The following is a 27,981-nucleotide window of genomic DNA, read 5'->3' on the forward strand; positions in this document are numbered from 1 at the left end:
GGCCCCGAGGATTTTTTGAGGTGCTGTTGAAATCTGAGACGCACCGAGCTGATCTCTTGTCTAAACTGCCATTGTTCTTTGATTGCCTTTTCGTCCATGTTGTGCCTTGGCCCCCAATGGCAGATTTTCAGTGCTTGTTTCAACGTGAATGCCCTGTGTGGGTTGAAGTGGAAAATTGTCCGTTGGCCACTGCTAAAGGATGCCATGGCCGCTGTGGGCACTGTTCTAGTCCCCCCGAGCCTAAGGGCCATGAATCGTAACCGTTTATGTATGTTGTGGAACACTGCTAGGAAAAGGCTTGCTTGGTTACGCCTTAATTGCTGTGGCATGCATCCTTTGCACTTTCGTTTGAAATGGGGCAACTTTGCAGGATATTGCTTTTCGTGTGGAAAATTGGGGCATTTTATGGCCGAATGCCCAAAGAAGCAACAGACTTCAGATGCTAAGCATGTTGCGCTGCCCATGGAAGATATGGTGTGTGATGCTCCGTCGTAGGATGCCACCCAGCCACCTAAAGTTTTGGATAAAGGTAAACAACAGGTTTCGGGTTTGGATTCCCATGGTAATGACTGGGTAGATGTACGCGCAAAAAAAAAAAGGCTTGTTGCTGGCATGGCGGATACTGTGCCTACTGCCTCACAAGACTCCATACGCACTTATATGCGCAGGAAAGAAATGTTGTCTTCAGAGCACACTGCTCCTGCTATGGTTTCCTCCACTCCCCGTCATCAGCCCACTAGGAGAGAGTATATGGATGGTCCAAAGGGTCCACCTGCTAAGTTAGCTTCTGATACTAGAGGTAATGTGATTACCCCATGGGATCGTCGTTATCCTAGTTCCATCCTCAAGACAGCGGATATGCCGTCTATCTCCAAATCTAGTCGTCAGAACTCTTTTGCCATGCTAGCTAATTTTTTGGATGAGGGAGTTCTGGACATTGTAGCAGAAAAGGTCAAATCTAGGCAAGCTGTGCCTCGTATCTGATTTTCTTTTGAATACACATGAAGATAGCCACGTGAAATGTGCGAGGAATTTGTTCTCGCCATAAGCAACATGCCATGTGGATTGTATTACATGAGAATCAGTGGGATGTCTTGTGTGCTATTGAGCACAAGAGTCATGGTGAAGCAGGAAAGTTGTGGATTGCCATGGGTTTCGTTTGTTCTATGCAGGGACACATGCCATGCATTATTCTGGTGTGCTCATGATTGCACATGAAAAATATCAACCTGTTCTTATTAAAAATGATGTACATGGCCGCTTTGTGGTGATTGAAGTTTTATTTGAAGGAGAAATCTTATGGTTACTTGGCCTCTATGCTTCGAATGATCCTTTATCTCGCCGGGATCTTTGGAATACTTTGCAGACCTCCTTGTCACTTGGCAGACGGGGTTTTTTGATGGGGGATTTTAATATGTGTGTTGATTCTTTACAGTCCACATCAGAGCATTCGGTCATGGACGCTCCGAAAAGTCGTGTGTGGCATGAGTTGGCTCTTGCCGTTCTTAAGTAAGATCTCTGGTCTTGGCTACACCCTTCTTTTACAGGGTTTACTTTTCATTCTGCGCAAAATGCAACTACATGGTCGCGGTTGGACCGCATATACATCATGCAGAATGATGATTTTCTTACTGAGATGCTCGAAATGAAAGTGTTGCAGCAATATGCCTTGTCGGACCATTTCCCTCTACAGCTTGAGATGCTTGCACAACCCATTGCACCTTTTGAGCAATTTCTGGATAGACTCCCTTTGCGTTTCAACTCGTCTTATTTGAAGCATTCAATCTTTCAGGGCTATATGCAGCAATTGATTGATAGATTCTTATTGGACTTCTCCTCTCAGGGCACTGCTTCGTTTGAACGATTCCTCTCCAATGTGCAGCGGGTTGTTCGGCAGTATGGGATCCATCATGCCTCTCTTTGTCGGCGGCGTCGACAAGCAGCGGAGGATGTGCTGGCTTTGGTTCGTTCTTTGCTGGTGGACACTGCAGAGGATGTATTTCTGCTGTCACTGGCAATGCGTTTGGCTGATCTTATTAAAGAGTTTGAGTTGAAATCTTATCAGCAGGCCAAATTGCAGCATCTGACGGAGAATTTGCAAGATAGTGCTTGTCAGACTCATAAGGTCTCTCGAGCTCTCCATGGTGCTCCTACTCGAGAGAATATGACTAGACTCCAAGATGCAGCAGGTCAAATGATCCTTGATCCGGAGACTATTGTGAATATGTGTAGGAATTATTTTCTTGACCTTCTTGGTTCCACTTCTCCACCTTCAAGCCAAATTACTCATGCCCGTTCAGTTTTTTATGATCTGGTCCGCAATCAAGTTCCACAAGACATGCAAGCCACTTTGGAGACAGATATTTGTGAGGTGGAGGTTATGGATGTTTTGTTACACTTGCCCCAGGATAAAAGTCCTGGCTGGGATGGTCTCACCAATGAGTTCTTTGAGGTTTTTGCTACCCAACTGGCGAAACCATTGACGGCTTTGTTTCAGCAGGTGTGGGAAACGGGGATCATGCCTTCCTCATCGAAAGAAGGACTTATTAAACTGCTTTCAAAAGTTCCTTTGCTGTCTATGTTGAAACATTGGCGCCCAATTTCTTTGATGGGTTCTATATATAAAATCTTTTCCAAAGTAATGGCGAATTGGCTCCATAAGCATCTTCTTGCCATTGTGCATCCTCTCGTGCATCCTCTCCAATATGGTTTCATTAAGGGCCGAAACATTCTGCACAATGTGTTAAATGCACAACTGGCGATTGATTATGCAAGGCATTCTAATCAGGAGGTGGTACTGATTCAATTGGACTTGGAAAAGGCTTTTGATTATCTGGACTGGTCTTTCATTGCAGAACTAATGTCTATTATGGGCTTTGGTGCTCGGATGTCTCGTCTGATCTACACCATTAGTGCTGTGGCTTCTTCGCGAGTCATGCTGAATGGAGACGTTGCCGAGCCATTTGTCCTTGCCTGCTCTGTCAGACAGGGGTGCCCTTTGAGTCCTCTCTTCTTTGCCCTTGCGACTCATCCAGTTCTTTCGATGTTATCTCATATGGTAGCTTCTACTCAGTTGGCTAGATTGTCGCTTCTTTCTGGACAGCACTTCATTAGTCAATCTCTAGCTGATCACAGCTTTATGATTCTGCGTGCGGACAAGGATAACCTTCGCAAAGCATTCGATGTTTGGGCTCTCTTTGGTCAGGCTTCCGGTCTTCGCATCAATGCTTTGAATCAGCCATTCTCAGTTGCACAGAGTCGGATTCGCAGTCATTGGATTGGCATGGAATGGTTGTTTCCTGTGGTTCCATTGTCAGGCATCTTGGGTACCCTTTGGGTGTTGATGTTCCGCCAAAGCAGCTACTACAGTGGATTTCACAGAAACTGGCAGCTAAGTTTCTGTATTGGAAGTCACAGGCTTGGCCCTTCCATGTTCGCCTCAAAGTAGCTCATACAATTATGTTGCCCATGCTCACATATTTCTTGCCATTGCTGCCCTGGACTACTGCTACACTGAATGCTCTTACTCAGTTTATTCGTTTCATGTTATGGAAGAAGGATTCCTTGCATGCAGGCATTTCCTGGATTTCTTGGTGGCATGCCTGCACCCCCAAACGCATGGGTGGTGGGGCTATTTTAGATGCCCAAACTCATATGCTGGCACTCCGTTGGTCTCTTTTTTGCGCCATGTGCTCAGATCATCACCCGTGGGTCATTATAGCCCGTTATTTTCTTGAGGATCACGGGCTTCTGCATGGTAATACCCAAATCTGGAGTTCTTTGTGGCATGTCCTCAATGCCGATTCTCAATTTTCTAGTTCTTCATCATCTCTGCTTGCCCATTTGGTATGTTCCTGGAGACTGGTCCTCTGGAAGGCTCAGTGGCATCCAGCGGAGGATCGCTTAGCTACTAATTCTTTTCCACTAGAATTGTTGGCAGTCTCGCGGTTACTTTCATGGGAAGGTAAACATGAGCTTCGACCAATTTTTAACCGCATGGCACGATTGGGCTTGACTTCAGTCGATGCCACCCTTGCCAGTCGCAATGTGTTGATATCGTGTCGTACAGCTAGGAGGCTTTTCAGGATCCCTCGTGGATACAGGGATTTATGGGGACAGCTTTTGATGGTGCTTCAGAGCAGACAACCCTTTCCTGCCCTTGCTTCGGATCGTCCCTGGCAAGACTGGGACTTTGCAGGCCGGCTGAATTTAGAAAAGGCTTCAGCTAACCAGGTGTACCATCTTCTGATTAAAGATCATCAATGGCTGATTACTAAAGCTAATACTCTATGGGGATTGCGTAAATCCCGGTCATGGTGGAGGGTAACTGTGATGGAGGGCTGGTTGAACAAGACACCCTTCAAATATAAGGTCTTTCTTTGGAGGGTGATGATTGGTGGTCTTCCGCTTGCTTCAGCTCTTTCCAAGCGTCGAATCTCCAACGGCAATTGGTTTTTTTGCACCACCAGTGTGGAATCGGCCCGTCATCGATTTATTTCTTGCCCCCTCGCTAAGAAAATCTGGTCATTCTTGTTAGCCGTTTGGCGAGCGGTGCTCGGTTTCTCGCTACGCCCGTTTGATTGGGTTTTTGTGCAGCCCAAAAATCCCACACCGACATAGCCACATATGAAGATCTTGTTTCACTTTCTTAGATATTGGGGCTGTTGGCATAACTGGACCATTCGGAATGCTTTTCTTTTTTATTTAGCCTATAATGTTCAGCGGCATATTGCTAGGCTTAAAGGTCTCTTGCATTGGCAGTTAGATCTTATTCGGTGCTCTGACATGCTCCCTCGGGAGGACTTACATCCCTGGCATATGGCAATTTCCTCTGCGTCTTTGCCATGACTTTTTGTAACTCTTTAGTCGTTTGGTTCTTGTAGAGAGACAGAGTGTTTTTACACACGATGGGGTAGAGCCATCGTGTATCTTGTAATCATGTAAACTTGTACCTTTTTCGTAATTAATACAGTTACCTTTTACGAGAGAGAGAGAGAGAGAGAGAGAGAGAGAGAGAGGCATTTTTTCCCTGCACCACTGTTCCACTGCATCGTGCGTCGTCTGAGGCCTTTCCTGCATTCGCAGAGGGTCCTGTTTGCCCTACTTGACACTATCAATCCTACCTTTGCCTTACATACATTTGTTTATTGCCCAGCTTGCACTTTGGCCCAACAAGTAGATGTACATCGCCTACTTGATCAACATCCTGATTTTCTTGTGGCAACCTGCTGCATTCGACTTTGAGACTCTGTTTGTGACGATCTGCTTTCTTCCCGGGTAAGACAGAGTGTGAATGAGAGTTATTATTAAAGGTCTGTACAAACAGTATAGCAAATCATTTGTGCAGAGGGACTGAGGTACAACGGCTTGCAAAAGGAGGCAGGTTCAGTCTTGTTCATTGATAGTGAGTCAGGGAGCCTCCGATATGGAAAATTTGTAGGAATCTAATGGTATTGATATGGCCTTTCTAGACCACCATATTGGGAATGGGGACAATAAAGACTTTGCAGAATCAGATGGTGATTCGTCAGCTAAAGATTCTGGGAAGTTAATGAAAGGGGATAAGATGGGTAAACGTCGTAAAATGTGGGTCGAAGAATCAAAAGTGTGTGCCCTGAATTTTCCTCAACAAAATGTTCATGCTTCGTGTTCTTAGACTAATGAGTCTTTCAGTTTATGTTGGCCACCGCCAATCATCTTATGTCAGAATATGCTCAAGCCAATGAGGGTAAAGCGAGTTCTTTACCGCAAGGGAAACATGTGGTTGTTGTTATGGGTGCTGATCTAGTTCTTCAGCACATTGTTGCCTTTCATGACTTTACGGGAAGGAATCCTTTGATCACTAGAATCGGTGCTTGGTTGCAATCTATGCTTGTCAATGTGGAGACGTGTCAGGATTATGCTTCAAGGCAAGGGAAGCCTCCCTTCTTGTGGAAGAGATTTATGATGGTCCGAGGGGGTTTTTTGAGATTCTTTTCCGCTGATAGGAAGTGAGTGCTCATACTATGCAATGTATCGCAATGTTTATGGATGGTTAGTTAGATCACATGGTTCCATGGAGGCCTATGCATGTCCAATTTGGGTTGAGGTGGTTGATTTTCCTACACATCTTTGGCGACTTCTTCCCTTGGTTTTGAGATCTCTTGGTGAGGTGCTGGTGGAGTTTCGGTTGGTCTCTTGCAATAGGAATAGGGCATGTAGGCTTTGGGATACATGGAAACCTCACCACCAACCAAAGTTCGTTTTCTGGTTCTGGGGTGTCACATTTGGTGGACATTGTTTTAGATGTGGACAATTGGGACATTTTATTTCAGAATGTGATAGAAGCCAAGACATATTGCAACGGTCTATGGATCTTGATTTGGATATGCATGACCATTATCCCCAACAAATGGTTTAGCTACCTAAAGCTGTTTCTGAGCCGATTGTCTAGCAGGGACAAGTAGATGGAAAGAAGGTTGCTTCTCAAGTTGGTATTGAGCGTGCATCGCTTTGGGTGTGTCAGAACTTGTCTCCTTAGGATATTTCTTGGGTTACGATGGTTCGTCGTAATGCTAGATGGGAGCCTCGGTTAACTCTTGTTCACCTAGCTCCGCAGACTATCACTATGACTTTTCAACACAGAGGTAGGTGGTTCTATATGAAACCTTAACCTAGAGTTAGTGGGAATGAAAAACGGGTTTTTGATACTACTCTGCGCTTTGACTCGAGAGGGAGGCTAGTGCCTCCTCGGGATGTTTTTCGTTCCTAGCAACAACTGTTTCCTTCTCATACTTTGATTGCTAGTTTGCAAAGGGCAGATCTGGTAGGTGTGATTCGAAGTGAGATGGAAAGATTTCAGGTAGCAAAGCAGTTGATGTCAAAGGAAAAGTGGGAGTTCAGGAATTTCATTATTTGTGATCCATCATGAGAATTGCATTATGCAATGTAAAAGGTATTTTTCTTGCAATAAACACTATTGGTTGTGGAAAGTTGTGTTAGCTGGCAATTGGGATGTTCTTTGTGCTATGGAGCATAAACAACATGCTTTGGCAGGATCATCTTATGTATATAAGGATTATTCAGTCTTTTTTAGTGGTCTCCTCACATAAATCTGGAGTTATGTTGGTCGTCAAATCTTCTTTGCAATCATCTTTGATTTCTCAGGACTATTGTGGCAGATTTATGATTCTAGAAATCCTATATGAGGGAGAGGTTTTATGGCTAGTGGGTGTGTATGCCCCCTTCTACTGCTTGTGAACATCGTCAGCTTTGGGATGACTTGCATTGCCTTGCCATGGCTTGTCAAGGCTTTGTAATGGGTGATTTTAATGCCTGTACATCGTTGGATCAAACGACTTCACACCAGTCAGTTATGGATGATCCTGAGTGACAGGCTTTGGATGCTTTAGGAGCTGTGTCTTTGAAACAAGATATGTGGTCTTGGATGCACCCCTTTCAATCAAGATATACTTATTGTTCTTTTCAGCATCCAAACACATGGGCCAGACTGGACAGGATCTATATTTGTCAGAGTGATTCTTTTCTCCTTGTAGTCATTGATATGTGGGTAGAGGGACAGCATGTCTTGTCTGATCATTATCCTTTGATTTTGGAAATGACACATTGATGGATTCATGCTTTTAAGGCTCTCTTGGCTTGTTTGCCTATTTATTTCAATCAATCTTGTCTGCTGCAAAATCAGTTTCTGGAATGTATTCAGCAATTAATGGATTCCTTTCATTCAAGGGTCCTATCAAAAGGGATGGAAGCATGGGCTGTTTTTAGGGATAATGCGAGTTCGTTGTCCTAACTGTATGGTATTCAGCATGCTTCCTTGTTACGTGCTGAATTGAAGCATGCACAATCTTTGTTGGCTCATTCGTTGTTTCTGTATCAGTTGGGGGATACCATTGATGACTTACATTCCTTGAATGGTTGAAAGGGGAAGTTCAATCTCTACAGGAAGAGGAATATGCTAAATACAAATTGTTGTCCAAAGCGGAAGCTTTGCACGACAATAATTGTCAATCTCATCAATTCTTTGCTCGATTACATCAGAAATACGCCCGCAAAAATATAGTGTGCTTGAAGAATGAGCAAGGTGCTATGGTGACAGATCATGCATCCATCATTCAGAAGTGTGTGGATTTTTATAAATCTTTGTTGGGCCCTCAAGAGATTCTTTCTAATGCTGTACACTCAGCTCGTAGATACATTTGTGATGTGGTTAGTAATCAAGTTTAGCCAGAATGGGTAGCATTAATGGAGGCTAATATTTCAGAGGATGAAGTGGAAGGGGTGCTATCCAATTTGCCTAGAGGGAAAAGCCCTGGTTGGGATGGGCTTCCTAATGAGTTGTTTTCAGCCAATATTGAAGTGTTTAAGGATCTGTTGACTCGCATGTGTCAGCAAGTTTGAAATTCTGGTGTCATGCCTTCGGACTGGAAGATTGCTGTCATTCGGCTATTGCCTAAAGTTCCCTCTCCTACGTCTTTGAAACAATGGAGACCCATTTCTATTATGGGCTCTTTATACAAAATCTTCTAAAAAATCATTGCCAACAGATTGCAAAAAGTATTTCTGCATTTGGTTCATCCACGTTAATATGGTTTCATTAAGGGTCGGAATATAATGCACAACATTTTGAAAGCTCAACTAGGGATTGACTTTGCAAAAGTTTCAGGCCAGCAGCTTGTTATGCTTCAACTTGATATTGAAGAGGCATTTGATCATGTGAGCTGGTCTGTTTTGAAGTAGCTAATGTTTACCATGGGGTTTGGGCCATGTATGGTTTCTCTTGTGGATACTATTAGTTATGAGAGTCAGAATCGAAGCTTAGCACAGAAATCAGTAGCAGTGTGAGAGTGAAGCACGATACCCAATGCAATAGATTGAAAGAGTGTAAACTGAAAGTACAAGGTACAACCCTTAAACCTTAGGGTTGTAGGGGGTATTTGCACCCGAACATGATAAGTGCCCGTAAGTGTGTGACATAAGCACATATGAATAATACCAAAAGTCTGGGGGAAAAAATCTCTTCTACTGAGAGTAAAAAGTGCCCCAGTGTCCTACTGATCACCGACACTGCTATGTGAGTATAGGCGTGAGTCGTAAGTGAAATACCCAACAAACCCCCCTGGAGTGAAGAGTGATCAAGAGTATAAGGATTATCTGCCACCAAAGGAGATCAAATTTTAAGCATTGCGAAATGCTTCAAATGTATCACGAGGAAGAGCTTTGGTGAAGATGTCTGCCACATTACTGGTGGTAGGGCAATAGACAAGGCTAATATCACCTGCATGTAGCCTCTCTCTGACAAAGTGATAATGTATCTCAATGTGTTTCGTGCCTGCATGAAACACTGGGTTCTGTGCCACTGCAATGGCACTCTGATTGTCATTGAACAAAGGAGTAGGCTCCGTAACAGATACATCCAGATCAGCTAGCAAGCGTCTAATCCATACGCATTCAACTGTGGTAGTGAAAGCTACCTTATATTCAGCTTCACATGACGATGTGGCAACAATGGACTGTTTCTTGCTAAGCCAAGATATGCAAGAGGAGCCAAGAAAGAAATAATTGCCACTAGTGGAGTGACGTGAATCATAATCACCAGCCCAATGAGAATCACTGTAAGCATGTAACTGCAGTTGTCCCCCCTTGGCATAAAGCAATCCAAGAGATCTAGTACCCTGCAAGTAATGGAAGACATGCTTAATAGTTTGCCAATGTGACATGCGTGGCTGATGCAGATACCTGCTCAAGGCTAAAACTGCAAACTATATGTCTGGCCTAGTGTTGCATAGGTAAATAAGACATCCAACTGCTAGAGCATATGTGTGTATATCAAACAAATCGCCTATCATCATGTAATGACAGCTTTAGTCTAGGTTCTATTGGTGTACAGACTGGCTTGCAATCTTGTAAGCCAAACTTCTCAAGAAGTTTACCAATGTATCTTGATTGTGATAAACCAAAACCTCTAGCATCATGTATGAACTGAATGCCCAAGTAATAATGCAAAGACCCCAAGTCTGACATGTCAAAAGTTTGCTGCAAATTTTGTTTAAATGCTGAAATTTGATCAGCATGTGTCCTTGTAAGCAAGAGATCATCAACATATATACAAATCATCAGCATGGAACCCCCCCCCCCCCCCCCCCCCCCCCCCCTTCTTTACATACATAAAGGGTAGACTCAGATGAGCTAATTATAAACCCTTGGCTAAGCAAGAAAGCATCTATCTTTGCATACCAAGCTCTAGGAGCTTGTTTCAAACCATATAAAGCTTTTTTCAGCTTGCAAACCAAGTGTTTCAATCCCTCAACTGCAAAACCAATGGGCTACTGTACATATACTTCCTCATGAAGTTCCCCATGTAAAAATGCAGTTTTAATATCCAATTGATGCACAATCCATCCATAATAAGTAGCCAAAGCAACCATAGACCTGATGGTCGTCATGGTGGAAGTAGGAGCAAATGTCTCCTCATAGTCAATGCCTTTCTTTTGTGCATAGCCTTTAGCTACAAGGCTTGCCTTGCATTTGTCAATGGATCCATCTGCGTTCCGTTTTAGCTTTTAGACCCATTTTGTTCGAATGGCTTTCTTTTGAAAATGCAAAGACACTAAATCCCATGTTTGATTCTTAGTGATAGAATCCAATTCAGCTTGCATTGCTGCCATCCAATGCACACTCTGTTGTGCATCCTCAAAACATTTAGGCTCCTCATCATCAAAGGTGCTTGCTGCCATAACAAACTTCATGGTATATGGAGTATCATGCATACAAGCTGGCCTTCTAGTATGACCAGCCATGGGTGCATCCAAATGACTATCTTTCATAGTCTGTAAATACCATTTAGGCATTTGTCTTGCCTCTTGACTGTGCATAAGCTCTTACCGAATTATAGTTCCAACTCTTTGCTGAGTATTCAGATCAGCCAATGGCTGATTTTCTGCACTTTCCAATGGAGCAGCTGGCTGAACATTGAGTTCGCTTGCTGAAACTCCAGCTGAATCACCAAATGTAATGGGCAGCAGCCCCTCAAATACATCACCGGCAGCCTGATATGTATCTAAACCAGCAAGGGACAATTCTGATTTTTCATCAAATAATACATCCCTACTAACAAACACCTTTTTAGAGACAGGATCATAGAGTCTATAGCCTTTGCTCTCACTGCTATATCCCACAAAAATGCATTTGACAGCCTTGTTATCCAACTTTTCTCTGAGTACCTGTGGAATGTGTGCGTACACAAGGCACCCAAAGGTACGAAAGTGTCCAATGGAAGGTTTCTAGCTGTTCCAAGCCTCAAAAAGTGTAATTTTCTTCAATGCTTTGGTGGGGCATCTATTCAAAACATGGCAAGCACACATAACAGCTTTTATCCAAAAACTGTGGCAAGCTCTTTGCTTTCAGGATACATCTGGCCATCTCCATTAGTGACCGATTTTTCCTCTCTGCAACCCCATTCTGCTGTGGAGTATAAGCAGTAGTGTACTGATGGACAATGCCCTTCTGCTTCAAAAAAGAATTCAGCATAGAGGATATGTATTCCTCTCCGTGATCCGAACGGAAAGTCTTAATTTAACAACGAGATTGGTTTTCAACAAGTGAAATAAAAGCCAAGAATGCATCATACACTTCAGACATTTTGACCAAAGAGTAGACCGAGCAAAATCAAGTAAAGTCATCAATAAAAGCAAAAAATAGTAACATCCTCCCAATGACTTTGTCTGTATAGGCCCACATACATATAAATGAACTAACTGCAACCTGGCTATTGCTCTAAAAGCAACATTACGGGGAAACGAAAAACGATGCATTTTTTTCAAAATACATTTTTCGTACAAGTGCTCAGGAGGTCTCTCCAGTAGAGGTAATCCATCTAGCATCTATGTACGCTTTAAGAGCATGAAGCTGCCAAAGTTCACATGCCCCATCCTAGCATGCCATAACTTTGCCTTTAACATAGTAGGAGTAAGAGTGGATGCCAAGTACGCTAACTGATTAATTGAAAGAGCATCCAACTCGTATAACCCATGACATAAAGTGCCTGTCAAGACCAAAGTCATGTGTTCCTTATCTCTCACCATGCATCTGTCATCATCAAATGTGACCTGTAATCCACAACGTGCAAAAGAAGAAATAGAGAGCAAATTCTTCTTTATGCTTGGTACAAACAAAGCATCCTATAGGTCGAGAATAAAGCCATCAATGGCTGTGAGCACAATCTCTCCAATACCTCTAATAGGGTATAATGCATTGTTGGCACACTGCACGGACTTGCCAACTGGTGCTGCACCAATAGAAGCAATAAATCTCTGCGAGATGTAATATGCCTAGAAGCACCATTATCAAAAAACCAAGTGTATGTATCCTTAGTAGAGCTAAATGCTCGATTAGCCCAAGAAGTGTTGTAACTGTATGTGTAAAAGCAATAGTTCTTGTCTACAACAAAGGATGCGGACTCAATAGTAGTGGAAGGAGTATCAGAAATGAACATTCGTGACTCCTTTTTCTCCTTAGCGATACGCTTTCTGCACTCAGTGATGTAGTGGCCTAGATTCTTGCAATAATGGCATTTGCCCTTTTTGGCTCGCATGCCCCTTTGTTTTTTACTTGCCTGTGATGTGTCAGAAGTCCCAGAGCTCTATGGAGCATTCTTTACTTGGCTGGCTTTGCCCTTCTGTCTAGCCACAAAAGCCTACTGAGAGGCTATAGCATCCATACCACTATTTCTTCTTGTTTGCTCCTCCTCTAGAAGCAAAGTGACTAACTAAAAAAAAGTGACTGGCTGTGCAGCAATCCTCATGGTGAGGTTTAAGGCCGTATGAAAAGCCAAGTACAAAGGAGATAACGAGTTCAAAATGGTAGATATTGTCTGTGCATCGGAATAGTACTTATCAACATTCATGAGTTACTTATACAAGTCTTGAATTTTGTTCAAGTGAGCTTGAATAGAATGTCCCTCATCCATTTTCAATATCTGTAGCTCTTTCTTTAAGAAAGAGATGCAAGTCTCATTCTTTCTTGCAAACATCTGCTCCAAAGTTGGCCAAGCTTCTCATGAAGAAGCTGCTAAACGAATATGGGGGATGATGGACCGCTGAATTGCCAATGCAATCAGCGACAAAGCTTGTGCATCCCGTGTATCCCATGCTTTTTGAGTTGCTGATCTTTGGGGAAGTGGCTAAAGTGGAGTAAGCTGAGGTGCCCGTTGTGCACGTCCTCTTTTAGGAGGAGTAGCTGGAGCCACAACTCCAAGTGTAGATTCTTCTCCACTGATATAATCCCAAAGATTTTTCGCCACAAGCACATTCTTTATCATGAAGGACCAAAGTGAATAGTTGTTTCCATGCAATCTGTCCTCCTTGGATACATAGGTGAAGACATCTCCTCCTTGATTTGCCATGATAATCAATTACCAAAAGAAGCAAAAGAGCATTATCCAAGCATGATCAAACTGGAAATCTGAAAATTTTCAGAAATTGCAGGAAATAACTTTCTACAATTAGTACACTGAGGTACACTTTGTCAAAACTATCTTTAATGCATGCAGTCCAAGGTGCATTCAGTGTTCAACAACACTGTATCAGCAAAATCCCCAAAATCTCTTGCCCCAAATTTGTTCAAAAGAGTCCATCAGGGACTGAAAATGCAATACATGTGTCACTGTCGTCAAAAAACAGAAAAGCCCCAAAATGTCTAATAAATTTGGCGAGAAATTTGCATCCACCATACATATCCACAGTTTTGTGTCTGCTTGGGTAGAAATCCCCTCTTCTAGAAATTCGTTCTGGAATAAAAAATGTAAATTAAAATAAAAACCTTAGAAATGATGGGTTGATATGGGCACAGGTACATGCTAGTTAGCGGGTATTAGAGTTCTAGCGGAAAGCCATAGAGCAGGGATTGCAGATGATAGGTGGTGGACAGGGCAGAGTTGGGCATCGCAACCAGATTCGTGGCAGGTGTCAGAACTGTGACGAGTATTGCAGACGCAGTCATGTAGTACTAGAGACAGACAAGCGGGCAACGCTTAGTAGGTAGGGCTTTAGACAGCAAAAGGCGACGCTTGAAACGGTAGCAGGCGGCGCTGCAAAGGCGGATAGGCAGGCAATGCTCAATTGGTGGCGTTCCCTGATGCAGGCGATTGTGCAGTCGAGCAGGGTGTTTGGTGTGGTGTGCTGCTGACGTGGGGAGAAGCAGGTCGAGCTGCTGCAGGACAAGGCACTGTTGTCCAAAGCAAAGGAGCAGGGCGTCTCCTTTTGAAGGTTGAGGTTGGACCTAAGCAGAGACTCCCAAATGCTGAGCGGAGCTGAGCTAAAGAGGGCCTCAGCTGAACAGAGCCAATGCTTTAATACCAAATGTGAGAGAAAGTCAGGATCGAAGCTCAGCGCGGAAATCAGTAGACAGTGTGAGAGTGAAGCATAGTTGTCAGGTACGAAAGGTACGATACGATAAAATAAGGTACTAATTGGTACCTTATGATTTTGTAAGGTACGGTACAATATTACTACGAAAAAAAATTAAGATGATTTTTTAAATAACAAAAATCATAAATCATTAAATAATAGATAATAGAATACACATTTAAACTGGAAATAGCCATTTCATTACAGAATAAGATGAATACATGAGCGTGACCATCGCGGTCACATGGGCTGTGCAAATCATGTGATACGATTACAGTCTAGTATATCTGATACAAAAAAAAAGAGAGACCTATGTCATATGAATCTATGATGAGGCATCACTATCATCATCATCATCAGAACCATGTGAGTGCTCATCAAGAGAGTCTGAAGATGACTCCTCGGCATCCGATGATGAGACACACTCATCCTCATCCTCACTGATGAGGTTACCATCATCATCAAATGATGGCTTCCTAGGTGGTGGCTGTGTAGCCAAGGGGGGGATGTCATCATGAGGCACAGGATGTGAACTACTAGAGTCCCGTCTTACATATGTCTGCAAGCCACTCAAACCACCCTTCCTCTCGTTGATGGAGGGCGTCGAATAACCATGCCCCTGTTACCACCTACTCGAACTCGTCGCCCACGAGCATGCTGACTGCGAGTCTCACGAGCATTTGCTACTATAAGCTCTCTATAGAGCTCTGCAAAAATCATCTTTTTCTCCTCATGCACCTCCTTATGTATACTCGGAAGAGTGTCGCCCGTCAACTTGAATGTGTCAACATTTACCTACACAATGCAGTGATGCACGTAAGATTGATCATTGTAAATGCTAAAGTCTAAATTGTAAAGTATAAAGTTTAAACTTCAAAGTTGAAAGTTTAAAAGTTAAAACAACAAATTTTAAATGTTATGGTAAAGTATTTAAACTTTACCTGCTTTGAACTACCCATGCTTATCATAGCCCTCATCATGCGCAAGTTAGTACGGCAATAGACTAGCTGCTCTAATTGTTGTGTGCTAAGCCGATTACGAGTCTTTGTGTGAATGAGAGAATAGAACTCCAGTTTCTCTCACATGTGCCCGAAGAGCAATCTTGGCAAGGATCCTTATGGCTAAGGGCTGAAGGGTCTCCAGTGCGTATCTAATGTTTTGCCACCAAAATAAAGGCTTCACAAGTGACTCTCTTCTCCAACAAGTGGAAGAAGCAAAAGCCACATGCCCTCTCTAATCTGCACAGTATCCTAGCTCCTCTGGCACTGCATTGTGGTCATCCATCCACAGGGACCACACGAGTCAAATAAGCAAGCCGGTCTAAACGGAACTCTCTGTCATCCATAACCGCCGGTGACTTGTAGGCCGGATGTACCAATGCACCAAAACCATGGATGGGCTTATGCATCCACGCCCATCTTCTCTATGCTATCTCTAAAACATATGCACGTTGTGTCTCTGTGATCACTATACAAGCACGTGCCTCCGCCAATGTCGCTCTAAAGAAGTGAACAAGAAGGCCCATGGTAGACCCCTGGCAATCACTCATACGTAACATCCTATAAAAGGGAGTCACAACAATGACAACAACACTGACTTTTTACCAAAACTGCTCATTCAGACACATGCGCTGCATGGCTTTGGCCTCCTCTGTCTCATGCTCATCCCACTCATTCCATAGAATGGACACCACTGTCAGGCGCAAGGTAGACCGAACCTCATAAAGACGCTCGAGTAATAACCACATGTAAGTAAAGCGAGTTGAAGAAGGCTTCTTCAATTTGAGTGTACTATGCTCATGGTACATGGCAAGCACCTTTACCTTTACCGTGAAGAATGTGACAATTAATGTAGCTTTGCAGACCACCCTCTTCACCCACTTGAGCTTCCCAATGTCCTCCATGAGCAAGTCCAAACAATGACTTGCACATGGATTCCACACAATCATAGGAAACTCGGCCTCAAGCAAAGGGCCCATGCGTCGACAATTGGATGCATTGTCTGTAACAAGTTGCACCACATTTGAGGGGCCTACCTACAACCACAATTTACAAATTACAAGTTATGTATAAATCTAATTTCAATTATGAATCATGATATTATCATAATGAAAGAAAGTGAAACAAATTTAAAACGCAATTTGCAATGTATACCTCAATGATGGCTTGTCGAATGTGGCAGTAGATGAATGTCGTTTTTCTCCCCCTCTTGCCGGTATCTTTGTTCCACAAAAAGTAAGTGCCGAGTGGACATGAGACGAGTATGTTGATGATGCCCCGTTTCTTACAATCACTCCATTTGTCGGTGAGAATGAAGCAACCATATTTTATCCATGTGGTCCGTATAGGATCAAGGGCTCTATCAATCCTCTCCTTCTCTTCATCAATGTTTCTCGTCCTCATGTTGTTGTATGTGACAACAGTCCATTCTTCACATGGACCCACATTGGCAATGGCTTTGACCATCTTCTTCCATTGCTATTGCTTTAGAACATTGAATGCAAGATTGCACTCAATCATCGTGCGCGCAATTTCAATGTGTGCAAGTCGATGCCTTTCTCTAAGAAAGGCAACTGATCTACACACATGACTGGGAGCTTGAGAGAGCGTTGATTGTCTCTTCGGCACCGCATGAGCCTCCACTCTTTGTCTTTAGCCAAAGCCGGATGTGGATGTGGAGCCCCCCACTAGCAATGGCAGAGGCCTCTCCCGCATCGGTTGAAGATACGCCCACATGGGATGCTTTCTTGTTAGTAGGCATAGGAGTTGGTGCCAATAAGCCATCTCCTTCTCTTGTGGATCCCCCTCATCTTGGCGAGAATCTCCTCCGCAATGTTTTAAGGGATCTCCTTGCATGGAGCAGCTTGTCCCCCCGTCTTGGAAAGATGTTGGAGAAGCCGAGTTGCACCGCTTGTATAGTGCTTCCTACAATACTTGCATATCCAATGATGGGAGTTGGACTTCTTTGTGTCCCTCTCCATATGGATCACATGCAAATTGAAGGCCTCATGCTTCTCACGAGTCATGTTGATGATGACGGATAAAGAGGCCTGAGAGAGAGAGAGAGAGAGAGAGAGAGAGAGAGAGAGAGAGAGAGAGAGAGAGAGAGAGAGAGATGCTCGAGTCTCGACTCTTGAAAGTTGAGAGGGAGACTTGAGAGGCCCGAGGGTTGGGGTAAAGTTGAAAGAGAAAGAGTGAGAGAGAGGAAATGGGAGATGAGAATGGCAAATGCTTTGATAGAGTTCAAGATATAGAGGGGATGGGATATGAGATTTGAGAATGGCAAATGCTTCGATAGGGTGTTGGAAAGAGGGGATGGGAGGTGAGATTCGAGAGTGACAAATCACAAGTCCATTCAAGAATCAAGTGACAAGATCCAAGAGAGGAAGATGAGAATGGTAAGTCAGAAGTGCTTGTTGAATTGGTATGGAAGTATGGAGGAGAGGAGAACCTTATGTAGATGAGAGAAGGGTCAAAGTTCAAACAGTCAAAGAGGGCTCAACGGTCAAAGAGAGGGCTGGCAACTAGAAGGAATCCAAAGAGGGCTTGGGAGGGAAGTGCATGGCTGGAAAAGGGCTGGCAACTAGAAGGAATCCAAAGAGGGCTTGGGAGGGGAGTGCATGGCTGGAAAAGGGGGTGGGGTGAGATATCCAAGGCTTTCCACCCCCCAAAAAGTGCCACAGAAGCAAGTGGAGTAAAAGTGGGGGCGCAAAAAATGCGAGACGCAAGATCTAGGTGGCGCAGGCAACGTGGTTTAAATAGGCCCAAAAAGTCGTACGAATTCCTACAGATACGGTGCCGTACGAACCTGTCCGTACGACGTACGAAGGCAGCTATGGAGTGTAGTACGACACCCAATGCAATAGACTGAAAGAGTGTAAACTAAAAGTACAAGGTACAACCCTTAAACCTTAGGGTTGTAGGGGGTGTTCACATTTGAACACGATGTGCCTGTAATTGTGTGACATAAGCACATACGAAATAGTACCAAAAGTCTTGGGGAAAGAACCTCTCCTACCGAGACTAAAAATTGTCCTAGTGTCCTACTGATCACCGACACTCCTATGTGAGCGTAGGCATAAGTGAGTCGTAAGTGAAATACCCAATATTGCTCAGGGGGCAATGGCCCGAATTGTACTTAATGGAGGGATCATTGAAGAAATTGCATTATCTCGGTCCCTCCGGCAAGGATATCCTCTTAGCCCTATCTTATTTGCATTGCTTCCTCACTCGATGCTTTCTTTGTTGAATAAGTTGGCCAATCAAGGTGAGATCGTTGTTTTGTCTCTTTCCAGTGGGGCCACACTTGTGGGCCAATCTTTGGCAGATGGTTCCATAGTTGTCAGGTACGAAAAGTACGGTACGATAAAATACGGTACCAAATGGTACCTTAAGATTTTATAAGGTACGGTAGTATATTAGTACAAAAAAAAAAAAAAAAAACACGTCATTATTTTGGACTATAGATGATAGAACAGATGTTTAAAGTCTAAATAGCAATGCTATTGGAGTATATAAGATGAATATTTAAGGGTAACACGCCAAAATCTCTATGGCATTTGCCGCATGCGCAACATGCGCTACAACTTACAAGTACATACATACGAGTGGATATATCATACATGAATGATCATACAAATAAGAGGCATGTATACTTGAGAGAGAGAAGGTTGAGAGAGAGAGAGAGAGAGATGAAATGACATGAGATGCTTTATTAACGTCTACAAGAGGCCAAAATGACCTGTGAGACCAACAGTTACCAAACAAACCACCAAAGGTTTTGGTAAAAGATTTATGAATTTTGTTATGGTTTTGTTTGGCATTGCTAATGCTAAAGTAGCTACCGATGGTAGATTCACTAATTCGTGTACTCTCAAAAGGTACATTAGACCAAGCTATTCTCTGGCCTAGTTTTATTAGCAATGTGTACTAATGCTTTGGGTTGGGTGGTGCAAAATGAGCTATGAACAAAGGTAAAATCAATAGGATTAAGCTGCTTGATGATTCTCAAATGGTGCTGAATTTATTTATTGATGACACTAACATATTGTGAAAAATGATAGGACATCAATTAGAAACGTTTGGAACTTCTTGAATACCTTACGTATGGCCTTTGGCTCTAGGATAAATCATAACAGAACATGTATGAGGAGTCTAATCAAGCTTCCATCCCCTTTCTTGGTTGATCGATCAAGGCTACAAAATCACCACCACCACCACAACAACAATAGTCAATAACCCAAACCACCACACCCAAATTCGTATTTGGTACGAATTCGTATGGTACGGTACGAACCATATAGTACGAACCACTAGGTACGAGTGCAACTATGGATGGTTCCTTATGTTTCTTAAGGCAAATTGCTCGAATGTTGATCGGACAATGGTAGTGTGGAAACTTTTTTCTATGGCATCGAGACTTCATATTAATGCTCAGAAATCCACTCTGCTTTCTTGAACGGAAAGTGATTTGCAAGCTTTGGGCTGGAATGGTATTGTGATCCCTAAGGGAAATATAACCAGATATTTGGGTTATCCGATTGGTGTGGAGGTATCTCCTCCTGCCTTGTTGGATTGGATGGCATCTCGTATTCATGATCAGTTTATGTACTGGAAGCTCAATGCATTATGATCAGCATGATGTCCTTTTTCTTGCCATTGCTTCCTTGGACTAAAAAGGCCCTATCGGAATTAGTTCAACCTATTTGATTCATACTATGGAAAAAGAAAGGAAATCACTTTGGCTAGGTTTGGATTTCATTGCAACATGTGACTACTCCTTGAAGGATGGGGGGAGCAGCTTTTTTGGATGTTAATTTCATATGGCTGCTTTGAGGTTGGCCCTTTTGCAGGCACCTTTGTGTTGAGAGTCATTCCTGGACAGATATAGCAAAATTTGTTATGGAAAGGACTAGCATTTCTCATAGTAGCACGGTTATTCATGCTTCTTGGTGGCATGTGCTTAACTCTATAAGATCTATTAAGGTGTCCCAATCTTTTCTCCTTTCCCATATGATCACATCTTGGTAGGCGGTATTATGTTTTGCAGTTTGGCGCTCTCCATATTTTCATAAGGAGGAGAATATCCTGCTATGAGAAGTACTAGCTATCTCTAGATTGTTGGATTGGCCTGATAAAGATCTACAATGAGACAAGTTCAATCGGATGGCTTGTTTGGGGTTGCAAACAGTCCTGGATGGTGTCATTCCTGGGCAGGTCCGGCTTTATTCTTTTCGGCGTATTTGTCAGCATTTTTGGGTGCCTAGAGGATATCATGATATTTGGTTGGCCATACAGGACAGACTTTTGAGGTTCTATCCTTTGTCTGTGTCACATCTTTTGTCTCCTTGGCGTGATTGGATGTTTGTGATTCTTGATGATTTCGAGAAAAGGTGAGCTAACCAGATATATCATCAGATGGTGGAGGCCGAGAGATGGGTCACAGATAAGGCTAATAAAGTATGGCATACTCAAGATAGCAAAAAGAAGTGGCAGGATAGATTCATGCAGCTCTGGAAATCTAATGTTCCGTATCAAGGAAAAGTGTTTATATGGAGGCTACTTATTGGGGTTCTTCCTACTGGGAATGTGCTGCTGCATGCTTATAAGATCTCTGTTGGTCGATGTGTATTTTGTAGTACATGTGATGAAACAATGCTTCATCTTTTTGTCTCCTGCCCTGTTGCTAGACAGATTTGGAGTTTCGTTTCCCGTGTATGGTTCTTATTGACTCGGCACTGGATATCAGCTTGTTCGTGGATTATGGGAAAGATGACCGCCATGACCTCTTTGCGATCAGATTATTCCTGCCTGTTCCATTTCCTTAGATGGGCTGCCTTGTGGCATATCTGGCGTACTCGGAATGCCTTCATTTTTGATTCAGTATCTAGCATTCATGGTCATGTGGCCCGAATTCGTGGTTTAGTGTTGTGGCAAATCTCCTCTATGGTGTCTGCTGATCTGGTTCTTCCTGACATTGCTACTTCCTGACTGGATACTGTTCGCTCCAAACCAGCTGTTCTTTCAGTGTGACATTTGTGTTAGAGTTTGTGTAGACTTTCCTTAAGGTCTGTTACTTTTAATGTTGACCTGATGGTCTGATGTGAATATTTACTACGTAATTCAATTATCTTCTCGAGAAGAGCGAGAAGAGAGAGAGAGAGAGAGAGAGAGAGAGAGAGAGAGAGAGAGATGTGTGTAACAATAACAATACAGTAAAAGAGAGATGTGTAACAATAGACTTTGTTATTCCAGGTCTTTCTAAGCTTCAACTGCAAAATGCCTAACAAATCTGGGAAACATGCAAGTACAGTTTTTATCAGGTCCTAAAACTAAGCTGGATTCTATGCTGATATTTGTTGTCATGATATGATCCATCCTCTTGAGCATTATTTGCACTTGTGCATGCTTTGATACTGATGTGTTGTCACAACTTTGTATGGAGAGGAATATCTTTGGTGTGTACATTATGGCAGTTATTTATTTTTGAGGCACTTCAAGCCCGTGGGTGCACTCTGTTAGTGCTGTGAAACTTCCTGACCGATACAGGGACAAACACACCAACACTTGCAGACAGACACCAGCAACACAGGTACACAGTCTAGGCTGCAATAGCTTTGACTTGACATTACAACTGTCAACAAACTGAAAGTAGATCACCAGTATCTTGCTTTGCAGGTGTACAAATGTTCTGGACAAAGCTAATAGGGTCTCCATTCCCACCTCTTAAGTAAAAAAGGTGGGTTTATGTAAGGTGGCAGTGGCAGATGGACTTTGTTGCAGTCAGCAATATGGTGGATACTCCAGCAAATAGGATTGTGGGAACTGAAGTGATTACAGGAAGTCAGAGTATACACAACCTTCTAGTATTTACAAAGATCACAATCATGAAATCTTTGAGGCTTTCATCATCCAAGGAATGCCCTAAATGCAGACCCAATAAGGATTTCATGTTCCAAGGGTCCTACGATGCACAAAAAGGCACTGCGGGAAAGGAAGCAGCCTCAGATTCTGATTTTTTAGTGGCAAGTAATGTTATGTCGATGTAAACAGGAGAGGCAACTGAAGTTGCCTTCGGTGCCTTAGATGAAGAAATTGAGACTCCAGATATGTTCATGATATAATCCAGTTCTCTCAACCTCTCCTCGTTTCTTTTTTGTTCCACCACTCCAGGGCATCCTTGCGTTACGTTTTTTAATAACCTGAAAATCTCTCTGTTCATCTTCTCTTTTTATTTTCGTCATCAACATCAGACAACATCCATGAAGGGTGTATGCAAATTTGAGGCTTATAAATAGTTTTAAGAAATAGTCTCAAATGCCTCTGGAAACTCGATGTCTGATTCATCTATTTGCAATATCTAATGCTTGTCATGCAGTTTGTGTAGGTTCATAATTCACTACAATGTGTGACTGTCTATTGCAGTATATGTATTTGCGTCACATTTTTCTGTAGCATCATGGCTTATTTGATATTTCAAGCTTTCCAAGTAGAGGTATAGAGCATAGTTTTGACGAATGCGTGCTTGTGCAGCTGTAAACCATCGGTGCTAACCAATAGTAAGTGTGGATCTGATGCACCCAGATATTTTGGGAGAGGAACGAGTGATCATATTTGAGCATCTTAGTCACACACTGAAAGGAATGATTTTGTGTCTCGACCTCAAGACAACATGGGTATATGACAACGAGTTGATTAATCCTACCTGTGCACGTTTTGAAGCTCGTTCTAGTCTAATTATAAGCACATACAGACCTTAGCACACTGTGCTTTGTGCCTACTATGCATCAGAAGTACCATCTGTGCATTGTACCGTAAAATCGTTTACGGCCTCAAAGATATAAGTTGTGCCACAGATAGACTTTTAGAAAGATGGTAAATATATCCTTGCCAACTGGTGACAGCATTGATCGTTAGGAATGTGCATCACTTTGCATTTAAGATTGAGGGCTTTGTCATGAAGGGGATAATGTTTACGCACCTAATTTTTATGATGGCTTGACCAACCTAGCTCAAAATCTTCGATATTGTGGATCTTTTCTTGAACAATATGCTAATAATCTTTTTATTCAAAAGGGTTGGTTGCTATATACTCTAATTTTGTATGTGCATTCACTACAAATATTGTCTGATTAGACTAAATTGGTTTTATATGACAAGGAACACATCGAAATATATGGTTTAAATTCAAACTGTCCGCATGTTTGTAAATGAAAAAGTAGGGGTGGATGTATATGTTTGCGTCTGAAAGCTACGGACTCAAGATCCATAGTGCGTCTAAATTCCAAGGTTAAGGAAGTACTAAGATCATCAGTGGCAGTGGCTCTCCTTTATTTGCATAGTTTGTTACCAGATTGGATCGCAATCATCCCAACAATAGTAGGAAAAGGCATGTCTCTCCTACAACAAAATTCTACCAATGAGATTTCAATCAAGTAGACTAGGTCAAAATGCAATACAAGGCCTATTGATGAAAACAACTTTGAGCCATCTGCGCTTAAGAGTGTCTAGTATTACGATTGTGTGGAATACCGATTTGGTGCTTTGTAATGCTTAACCATGTGTGACTCTAGGTGAAGAATGTGTTTAAACCCATATATCAAAAATGTATATTTTCACGTACTTAAGTCAACATTCAACTCCTGCATCCTCCTCATAGAGTGGGGAACATCCTACGTCTCAATGATATAAGTAACTTGACTTCCAAACGCAGCATGATATTAGGGACCATCAATGTCTAAGGTTGGAAATAAAATTGGGGTACATTCGAAATATGAGAATAAATGGTGTCATAGCCTAGAGCTTTATGGGGATGTGGTTTAAATCTTGGGGCCCTCTTCCTCAGGCGCGGCGGCAAAACTTGGAACCATGCAGCTAACTATTGTCCACAAGTATAGAAAGACAACGCTTTCTAGGTTGGAAACTTCGGTCCAAACAACTTCCTCTCATATGGCAATGAGGTGATGCCATGCTTTTACGATGGGTGAGTATCTAGTGTTAAATCTCTGTTGGAATCACATTTCCGAACTAGGTAATGTAATTGGAAGGCTTTGAGGGAAGGGGTGAGTCTTGTTGTAGCGTTTGAAGGGAAGGGGGGGGGGCGGCCTTGTCCTAGTCTACACCAACTCTCCGTCGTGTAGTAGCAGGTAACGACACTGGGAATCGTCACATTAAGCGTGCACTTTCATAAATTTGCACATTAAGCTGTGCGCCCATGGCCCTGTAGGCTGTAGGCCAGCCGCCCCGCCCCCGGTCGCGATCGCATCCCTTGGACATGCCCTTTTGGCCCACCTCGCCTCTCCTCGCACTTTCAGTTGAAGATGAGGAAGACAAGAGAGACTCTCTCTCTCTCTCTCTCTCTCTCTCTCTCTTCCCCAGGAGGAGGCGCTAATCCCTTCTCTCACGATTTCTCCTCTCGGTCTCTCGTCGCATGCAGGTTTCTATTTTTTGAACAGGCCGAGTCTTTGCTCGCACCCCCTTCTCTGTATCGACGTGTCTCCTCTCAGTCTCTTTGGTCGCTTGTACATCTTTAGATAGGCCAGTTCTCGATGACAGCAGCAACACTCTCACATGGGGATGTGATGGAGAAAATGCCAAAGAGAGCGATGGGTGATGCTAGAAAAGGAGCAACGATCTCTTCATCTTCCCCAAGGCTTTTCGACAAGACTATATGAGACTTGATCTTACATGATAAAGTAGGGAAAGCATAAAACCTTTCTCACTGGCCTAAAAATCCTAGCAATCATAAATGAGGCCAGCAGGCCACCAAAACATACCGCACAACTACCGTGGGGGCGGTACAATAGGAGTGGAGTGAACATTATGTAGGCAAGGAGTAGCCACATAAGGAAGAACTAGGTCCGTTGACACCATGTTAGAATAATCCTTGAACATGGGCCACATGACCACATATATGGTACATTGTAGAAAGCAGTACAATTCAACAATGGATACCTTTAATTTGAATAGTTGATAAGGTTTTGACGACATTCCCTTGGAGCCGTCATGGGGTAGGCAACACCCACCCGGTGGAGCCCGCCTCATGAGGGATCACCCTCTATTCAACAGTCCCACAATTGTGCGGAAGCGTTTTTCAACACGACACGAAACGCGTAAGCATAACACGTCATGGGCAGTGGAAGGTAACATGTAACTGGCAAGGTAACACAACACGGAATGAAGGTAACACGATATGTATATTATGAGGTGTAACGGAGGCACGAGAATAATTACAAGAAAGCCAAAAGGCTTGAGGGACGAGATTTCACGTGTAGAGGGTGGACACTATCAACGTGCATACCACGACACCATCACGTGGGTGAGGGAGGACTACTACCCTCATACATGTTTTTTTCTTTTGCATATTCACCCCTTTAGTAGATCACTTTTTCTTAATATAGAGAGCTTGTAGTATTTACACACACACACACACACACACACGATACTACGTTTGTGGTACCTCTAATAGCTCTATTGTAAGCAACACGTTATTACCTTATATTACTCAAAGAATAAAGAATGGGTGTGTACATATAGAGTTAGGATGAGTGAGTAAAATGGGTGGCTGGCCACATTGACCGTTACCCCCAATAACCTTCCACTTAAAGGTCAATATGCCTTTTAAGGCAAAAAAAGGAAAAGAGAATATGTGAGGTAAGTGGATATAAGTTAACCCTCACCCAATGCCCATCAATTCCATGCATTGTACAAACCTCAGAGGGTAAGACTCTTGGTGAGAGTGTGTCGGGTTATCATAAGTATGAACTTTGACGATCCTAATTCCTTGTCCTTAAGCACCTCATGAATGAAGTGATATCTCACTTCCATATGGTTGGTTTTTGCACGAAATGCAAGATTGTTTGCCAGCATGATGGCATTGTATCATTGTGCAATAATGGTATATCTTCACCAAGGCCGAAGTCTCCCATTAGGCAAGTAAGTCATATACCTTCTTTGCATGCCTTTGTGGCTATAACTCACTTCAATGGTAGATAATGCCATCCATTTTTGTAAATGAGATATCCATGGGATTGTGCCACCATACAAGATAAGAACATATCATGTGGTTGACTTTCTGTTATCAACATGTCTTACATAGTTTGCATATGTGTGCCTAAGTACAACATTGCTACTCTTCCTAAAATATATGCACATATATCTTGTACCACTTAAGTACCTCAAGATGCCTTTCACTACTTTCCAATGCTTCTTGCTAGAATTTGATATGTACCTTCTTACTAATCCTACTATAAAAGCAGTATCTAAGTAAGTGACAATCATAGCATACATGGGACTATCTATACATGATGAATATGGAATTGTGGCCCATTCAGTCCTCTTCTCATCAAATTTGGAACAATTTCTTAATACTAAGTTTCACATGTTGGAGGCAATGGAGTACTAATTGCTCCCTCTTTCCTCCCCTATTGAGATACTATAACACTTTGTTAACATAATCATTTTGGGGGTAGATAGAACAATTTTTTTATTCTATCTCTTATTACTTGCATATCAAGAATGTGATTTGAATATCCAAAATCCTTTATTTCAAAGGTTTCCATAAATCTCTTCTTCAGGGAATCAAATCTCATATTTACTTTTTTCAATTATCAATATATCATCCACATAAAGGATCAACGCTATCAATATGTTATTCTTAGCCTTTTTAGTGTATAAGTAATGGTCTTACTCGCTTCTCTTACAACCATAAGACTACATAAAGGCATCAAACTTATTGTACCATTCTTGTAGGACTTGTTTTAATCCATGACTCCTTTTTAGCTTGCAAACAAGATTTTTTTTGCCAAGTGCCACAAAACCCGAGTCTTGCGATTGTGTATGGATCTCATCATAAAGGTCACCACTAAAAAATGTTGTCTTGGCATCCAAGTGTACAAGGTCCATGTCATTCTTAGCCACCAAGGTACAATGGGTAGTCAATTTCACAATAGGTAAAAATATCCCATCAAAGTCCACACATTTTTTCTTGCTTAAGTCCTTTAGCCACTAGCATTGTCTTGTACTTTCATTTAGCATAACTTCCTTCAACTTATAGATCCACTTAGATGGCAAAGTATTTTTGCCATTTGACAAAGCAACCAATTTTCAAGTTTGATACTTCATAATGAAATCCATTTCAAACTACACAGGCAACTCCCACTGAAGTTTATTATCAGGAGTCATGGCTTGCCACAATCTTTCAACATCACATAGTCACCCATAGACTGAAATCTCTTAGGGAAATGAGAGATTCAAGTAGATCTATGTAGCACAAGTTGACTCAGTGTTGTAATTTCACCATCCACTCTTTCTTCTTGAGGAAATATAGGGATCTCTATCTATTTCTCAATAGATCTCCTTGCTTCTTTCTCACTTGCAAAAACATGACTTGTACCCTCTTTCTACACACCAAGTATACTAGCACTTGCTCTATATAGCAAAATAATAGGTGACTCTATATCTTGGAAAGTAACATTTCTTGTTTTTACTTCCACAAGAGGCTCCTTATACATATTCTTCTCATTGAAGATCATGTCACTATTGCAAATAATCTTTTTATCTTCTAGATCATCCCAAAG

General features: G+C 42.5%; 1 protein-coding gene across 4 annotated transcripts in view; it reads left to right on the forward strand.

The window, feature by feature from the left end:
• EMB1135 (RING/FYVE/PHD zinc finger superfamily protein) overlaps positions 1 to 22,788 on the forward strand; it is a 185,623-nt gene extending 162,835 nt beyond the window's left edge. Inside the window, exons 32-34 of one of the 4 annotated variants that reach the window (XM_087683150.1) lie at positions 21,659 to 21,726; positions 21,880 to 21,995; positions 22,067 to 22,788. In XM_087683150.1, coding sequence (XP_087539276.1) covers positions 21,659 to 21,690 — 32 coding nt within the window. In that variant the 3' untranslated portion in view covers positions 21,691 to 21,726; positions 21,880 to 21,995; positions 22,067 to 22,788. Of the gene's footprint in view, positions 1 to 21,658; positions 21,996 to 22,066 lie in introns of all 4 variants that reach the window. The other 3 variants (XM_087683149.1, XM_087683148.1, XM_087683147.1) reach the window with 3 other exon arrangements.
• Positions 22,789 to 27,981: the final 5,193 nt, after the last annotated feature.

Source organism: Lygodium microphyllum, chromosome 8 (assembly GCF_053477565.2).
Source record: "Lygodium microphyllum isolate KBCC chromosome 8, Lygodium_microphyllum_v1.1.10, whole genome shotgun sequence".
NCBI classification, from domain to species: domain Eukaryota; kingdom Viridiplantae; phylum Streptophyta; class Polypodiopsida; order Schizaeales; family Lygodiaceae; genus Lygodium; species Lygodium microphyllum.